Source organism: Pollachius pollachius (assembly GCF_949987615.1).
Source record: "Pollachius pollachius genome assembly, chromosome: 3".
NCBI classification, from domain to species: Eukaryota; Metazoa; Chordata; class Actinopteri; order Gadiformes; family Gadidae; genus Pollachius; species Pollachius pollachius.
The window spans coordinates 7,494,419-7,501,277 of NC_136936.1; the positions used below are offsets into that span (position 1 = coordinate 7,494,419).

Here is a 6,859-nt window from a genome sequence, read left to right on the forward strand (position 1 = left end):
CTCCCCCCAGGGTCACTCTTGACCCCTCTAAACGTCCGGGCTCAAACAAGTCTGTGTCGGGCTGCCCTCTGCCCCAGGGAACCAAACCTGTTAGTAAGTCCTCCTACTGTGTTCTCTGGCTGCTGCTGCTGCTCTCCACGTCGTCTGTCTGTCTGCCTGTCTTGTCCGTCCGACCGGTCAGTCTGTCTGCCTGCCTTGTCTGCCTGACTGCCAGTCACTGCCCTATCACACCCTATCTCCCGCCCCCTACCCCATCCTCGATGCGCTGCCGCGGTTGGCTGCAGCCTCCTCTACGTCTTTCTGTCTTTCTTTCTTTCTTTCTTTCTTTTTCTTTCTGTGCCTCTCTCGCTTTCCCTCTCCCTCTCTCTCCTCTCTCTCTCTCTCTCCTCTCTCTCACTCACTCACTCTGTCTCTCGCAGTCTGTCTGTCTGTCTCTGCTGGCTGAGTGCTGTGCTCTAGCACCGCCTAGAGGCGAGACGGAAACAGTTTTGTGACCCGGTGCAGAGAAGGACAACAGATGGTGTTTAGTATAAGTACAGAGAAGAGGATGGGTGCCCTCCTTTTGAGTAGGAGAGTTTAGGTTTTACGCTCACACATCTGTGTGATGTACAAATGACTTACAAATCTATTTATTATTTATATAGACCTTTCTTTAACCACTCAGACCCAAGCACACAGGCATACCAAAGTGTGTGTGTGTGTGTGTGTGTGTGTGTGTGTGTGTGTGTGTGTGTTAGTGTGTGCGTGTGCACTCTAAACCTGCCAGTTGTCTCATGCGTGACCTCTGTAGAGGCTACTAGTCCCCTAGTCTCCGTGTGTTCGATGCCAGCCTGCCCTCCAGCAGAGCTCTGACAGAGAGGGGGGGGCTGTCTAGTGAAGGAACATGGGGGCATGGCCCAGTCATAACAGACAGGAGGTCTATCACTCATTTAGTGTGGAGGACCCCCAATCATGGACACTGGAGTCCTTCTAGCAAGCTTGACTACCACTAATAAAAAACGCATTGTATATAACACAGCTGCTCTGCACTCTCGGTGAGAAGCGATTGCACATGGAGTTGTGGCTCCAGCATCAACTCTGTGCCTTGATTGCCTTCAGCGTACCCGTTGGGCTCTTTGGAAACAAGCTTCCGCCGATTGATTAAATGTAAATGTGAGCGGATTTAGCATTTTTTTTCCCCAATATATCCTGTTAGCCAGATGTCCACAGTTCTCCAACATGTGTCTGAGCCTCAGCTCGGGAGGTTGAACCCCCTCCAGAGAGTGAGACGGCCCCCATCCGAGGCTCCGGGAGGGGCCTCCGTCGTGCCTCGGTTTATTCCAGCAGGCCTCTGCGGAAGTTAAGCCTCCCCTTTAACCCCGAGGGAACTGCCACCCCCCCAGAGAAGACGTTAAACATGCTCTCAGGTCATCTGTGGTTACCATCAGCCATACAGTCATCAGACCGGGCATCCGCCCGGTGGCCTGCCTGACTGACTGAGTGTCGGTGACATTTAAACATTTAAAGTCTGGATTAGTTATGTAACGCAGGATTAGCCCTCTGTAAACCCTGCTCTTCCTGGCGATGCAAGATACAGATGCCCGTAGTCTCTCCCTCCCTCTCTCTCTCGCTTGCTCTCTCAGATTCAGTGGATTCTGTAATGTAATTATAGGAACAGATCGCCGTCATGTAGTTCGTGACGATGAATTTGTTGTTTTCTCTGCATTGTGTGAGGGATTATGATTAGCATTTTCGGTGCTATTTAAAGAAGTGTAATTCAATAAGAGCCTGGCGATAACGGTGTTGCAGGGAAATTCAAATGTCTGTATTGATCATTAGTCCTGCTTCGGGGACATGGCTCGTTCTCGTCTCCACGTAGACCAGGATGTGAGGCCCCAGGTTATCTTTTGAACCAGGGAGGAAGGTGGTGTGCGTGGAACACCAAGACGGTTCTATCAATGTTCTCATTATTATTACTATTTGGACTGGCCAGGAAATGAGCTGTCTAGGTTAATGTTGTCGTTAAACAATAAGCATCGATCACGTGTTTCACCGGCACAGTGTATATTGACTTAATTGATAAGATCGTTGGTTGGTTCACATTCAGACTACTGCTGCCAAGATTCATCTCTTGCACCTTCTCTGGATTCACCCCCTCCCCCTTCCTTTGTTTCCCCCTGTCATTCTGTTGTCGTGGTAACGTTGACATGGTGTTGTGTCGTATCCATTTTAGCGAGTGTAGGCGGTCCATCACACCATCCATGGTTTCAGGCCGAGTCGTGTTCTGTGTTGTGATTGGTCCGTTGACTGGTTGTTGTTGTGGCTTTGCTGCTGACTTGACCAATTGTATTCCAAGTGGGGGGCGGGTCTAGGTTAGAGGGAGGGAGTGGTTCTTGCTTGTGATTTGCTGATTAATTCCTAACGGAAACCTTTGTCTTCTTCTTGAGGGTCACAGACGAACCTGAGAGAATCAGCAGATCTCCGGTCCCAAGGTGAGTTCATTATTACCTTTTTAAAACTGTCGGAAAATACTCTGGGATTTTTTTATTTTTTTATTTTTATTTATTTTTATCGGTCGCAGTAGTAGTGGCCTTCCGATTTTACACTGATTTGACAAAATACTCAAACCTTTACACAAAAAAGTAGAAACTTTGACTTTGTAGGGACCTGTCGGTTAATATTCCAACCCAATTATTCCAAATTTTAATGACCCAATCGGATAACTTCCAGATTCAAGGGGTTACACACATTTAGTCGTGGTGCTGTACTGGACGTTTGGGGAGATTTAACGGGTACCTCAACCAAGTCCCTGTTTCCCTCCTGCGGATGCTGCAGCCTCTGCCTCCGCCCAGCCTCCGACTCAGCCTCTGGTTAGGGCCAGCAGGTAAACCCAGCAGAGTGGAGTGTTTAGCGGTAGCTACATAGCTCGTGACTTGGCTAGTTGTGGTTGCTTATAGAGCGGCTGTGGTGTTCGTAGAAGACACGTTTGGTGTCGCTGGTGGTGCCTTCCTAGAGGGACGAATAGAGGGATTGCTGTGGTTTGCATCCACTGTGGTCGGAGGTTCAGTTCTCTGAGGCAGAACTGTTTGCCTGGATTGAATAAGGAACAACCCCTTGTGGTCTACTCCCGACACCTGGAGACCAACTCTGATGCCTCGCTCAAAGGAACACAGGAACTTCATGTTAACCGAGAGCTGCAGACGGCTACCTCCATCCTTTGGTTGTGCAATGGCATTTCCAGTATTTATTTTGGCTTCTGCTCCTGGCCCAGGTACCATTGAGCCAGAAATGATTCAGTATTAAACCAGCTCTAGTGACGATAAACTTAAATAACCCTGCAGGCTGGATACTTAACCCAACCACATGATTATTAATAAGAAGCCAGAATGTCTCGCCAAATACCCATTTCTAAGCTTTGTGTGGGTAAATAAAGGACAACATTTTGCCTTCTCCCGAATCCTCAGCCAACAGGTAACATGTGTCCCATGATGTATTGTGTTCATGTTTGTTCAGTGTCACCACACATTGTTTTCATGCTGGTACTTTAGATTGCTGTATTAATGTATGACACAAACACAGTTATTTTAGTTTAATTATTTCATGTCTTGCACATCACTTTGGATCCAGATTTTTTTAATATAAATGTATATTTATTAATAATACCTAATAATAGGGAATAGGGAAAATACAACATATAGGTTATATATAACGTGTGTGACCATACTATAATATGATATTAATATATTTCCTTCTTTTCCTCTCTCTCCCCAACCCTCCATCGCTGCACCCCCATACATTTCCAATACATCCAATCGCCTTTTCCTTTCACCCACACTCATCCATTCACCGTTTCACTCTCTTCAATACTGGGCCGGTTGACCCCTCGACCTCCTTTTTAACCTCTGCAATCCTCCACCCCTTTCACTCCCTCTGCAACGTGCCCCCACCTTCATACACCACCCTCCTACCACCCATCACAACACCTCCTCCATCCTCTCCCCTCTCCCCGGCCTCCCCCAGTCGCCATCTACCTGGGCATCAGAAGGCGCTGGAGCCCCGGGCCCCCCGATGCGGCTGGGATGTGAGGGTGCGGAGCCAGCGGGACCCGGCCGAGGTGGTGCTGGCGCTGCGCGAGGCGGCCCAGAGCTGCGGCTGCCAGGTCCACCAGGCCGGCCCCTTCCTGCTGTCCTGCACGCACGGCGCGGCCGGCGCCCGCGTGGCCTTCGAGGCCGAGGTGTGCCAGCTGCCCGGCGGCAGGGCCCCCCCCGGGTCCTCCGCCGCCCTCGCCGCCGTCCCCGCGCAGAGCAGCGGCGTGCGCTTCAAGCGCCTGTGGGGCGCGCCGCTCGCCTTCAGAGACATCGCCACCAAAGTGTCCAAGGAGCTGGAGCTCTGAGGGCAGGGGGGGGGCGGGGCCACGCCGCACGGGGACAGGGCGGGGTGACGAGGAGGAGGAGGAGGAGGAGGATCGAGGGAGATGAGGATTGGGAGGCGAAGAGCCGCTCGCCACCATCTCCTCCTGCTCCTCCTCCTGCTCGTCCTCTCTGCGCGGCGAACGCCCGGCCTCCGGCAGGGACACGCCTCTCCTCCCAGCGGGAGAAACAACGGACGCACACACGGATAGAGCGCCCTCTGCAGGCTGATGAAGACGATGATGACGGCCGTGACCCTGGAGCTGCCACCTTTGAACCCCCTTGCGTAGGAACCACCACCCACCCCACCCCTCCCACACCACCAACTCGTGACCTCATGGAGTCAACCGGCTTTTCCCCTCCATGATTCCACATTTGCCGACGAGAATGAGCAACTCGGTTTTCTCATTGTCACTCCTATTGTATCATATTTGTCATCATTCCTTTTTAAAGAGCTGCTATTTAAAGACTTTTGTTTTATTTGTTACATAGTATTTTGTTATTGTTGTATGCTTTTAGAATGGGCAGGTGATTATTGACCTCTGTTGTTTTACATTTTGGGCCACGTTGGCGGAGGATGTTTCCCACCACGATTTTAAAACGAGAGGGCGCAGTCTGTTTCTCGGCCTCTAGAGGGGAGGCGTGCAGAGACTCGCGACAGTTCCCCCTCACTCGGTTGAGCTGTAGACACATGTTAAGACGTTCTGTCTGTCCATTCGTCCATGGCTCCCGTTTTACTGTTCATGTCGTTTTTATTGTACCTCGGTACAAACACATCCCAGTCGGTTCTCAGTCTGCCTACAAACGGATCGGTAGCTAAACACGACGTTCCCTCACTAGCGAAGCTGCCCACCTGTCCCAAAACGACACGTAGGTTAGCGGAAACATCACTACTTGTCCACACGATGAAATAAAAGGATGTACTATACTCCTGTTTTTATTTTCCTGCACTTTTCACCACACGATAGATCTGGTGTCTACATGGGAAGAGTAAGGTCGGAACAAGCTTTGGAAGCAAATGACTCAAGAGTCCTAGAAAGTGGTATCTGTTACGGTGTGTTAACGCTGAAAGGAAAAACAAGGTTTTCCCACTCAGAGAGTGCTGGGTTTTTTTTTATTTTCAAAGGGATACATTTAAAATAATGTCTCTGAATGTTTGTATGCTGGTCAGGGAGGTGGGGGCCGTGAAGGTGGATGACCAGTGATGTCTAAGGATTCTATTGAGTGACCTGCTCTGTTTCCACCCCCAGTACAGGGAGTGTACACTCTGGCCCGCTCTCCTTACTCCAACCGTCACACTCATTTAGATCCAAACCTCAAGCATAACACACAGCAGCGCAGACCACATTTCAGTGGAAACAGTCAAACCGGGCTGACAAACATGTCCGCTTGGGAAAAACTAAACGTGTACTCTCTTGTCTCCCGCCTGAAAACCGGTTGGGATTGCTTTGTCGTTGATGCCATTGGGGCAGGACTAGCTGCGTCTGGAAGCCACTGTACACCCCGCGAATCCCACCAGCCATTCAACACGTCTTAACAGTGTCTACAAACGCAGACTTACCTAACAACCAATCTGTGTTTGACACTCGCTTGTTTCACTAGTAGAACCTGTAGAATTAGCCACTGTAGTGATAACGTCACTCCATGTGATGAGTTCAAACAGTATTTGTTTCCTGCTGCTGTGCTGTACCGTACTGTAGCAATTGCCGTAGGTATTGGGCGTTGTGTTTATGCGGTAAGACCGGTGCGAAGACTTATAGACGCAAGACGTCCTTTCACCACAGTAAAAGCCACAATGTGTTCATTTAAAGCAACATTGATTTGAATACTCTGCTGTCCCATCCTAACATCACTTCCCTATTTTCAGACCCCGAGTAGCAACATGCTGAACCCCGGTGGCCACACCCTCGGCCTCGTGTTGACCAATCACACGGCAGTACTGTTAAGGGGGCGTTACGACTGTTGACCCATCACCTTGAGTGTTCTCTGGTTGGTACCGTCGGGCCACTGCAGCATCTGGATGCATGAGTGAAGCTGGTGTAGCGTTGGTGTTTTTAGCTGTGGAGAGCTAAGGAGGGCGCGTGAATGAAATTGCTGACCTTGAATGACCTCGGTAGGATGTAGGGTACCCCTCTATAAATAAATAAAGCCACTAACTTAATAGAATGTAGCCACTGGACTGGACCCTGAAGCCTGCTCACACGTATGGTCTGCAACGTTCTCTGAACGTAATCCTATTTGGTACTATGTTTGCAGAAAATAGGCCGAAGCATTTGTTGTGTTAACGTTTTTTGCACCATCTGACTAAACGTGGACTCCTGAATGTCGACGGTGAAGTGTAAGGACGGACTTGATATTTCTACCGCTGTGATGACTAATACTTTACCGGGAGACCTGCAGTCGCATCCAAGATGGCCACCACGGTCTTAAATGTTAAAGCTGTGATTTAGGGCTAATCCTTTGCCAACTCT

The 6,859-nt window shown here is 49.9% G+C and overlaps 1 protein-coding gene across 4 annotated transcripts in view; it reads left to right on the plus strand.

Annotated features, from left to right (window-relative positions):
- Positions 1 to 6,859, plus strand: part of mark4b (MAP/microtubule affinity-regulating kinase 4b) — a 43,142-nt gene that overhangs the window by 36,055 nt on the left and 228 nt on the right. For 3 of the 4 annotated variants that reach the window (XM_079732599.1, XM_079732600.1, XM_079732598.1), the window contains 2 exons: positions 2,427 to 2,471; positions 4,000 to 6,859. The exon at positions 4,000 to 6,859 is cut by the window's right edge and continues 228 nt beyond it. In XM_079732599.1, coding sequence (XP_079588725.1) covers positions 2,427 to 2,471; positions 4,000 to 4,372 — 418 coding nt within the window. In that variant the 3' untranslated portion in view covers positions 4,373 to 6,859. Of the gene's footprint in view, positions 1 to 2,426; positions 3,695 to 3,999 lie in introns of those variants that run through there. The other variant, XM_079732601.1, reaches the window with a different exon arrangement.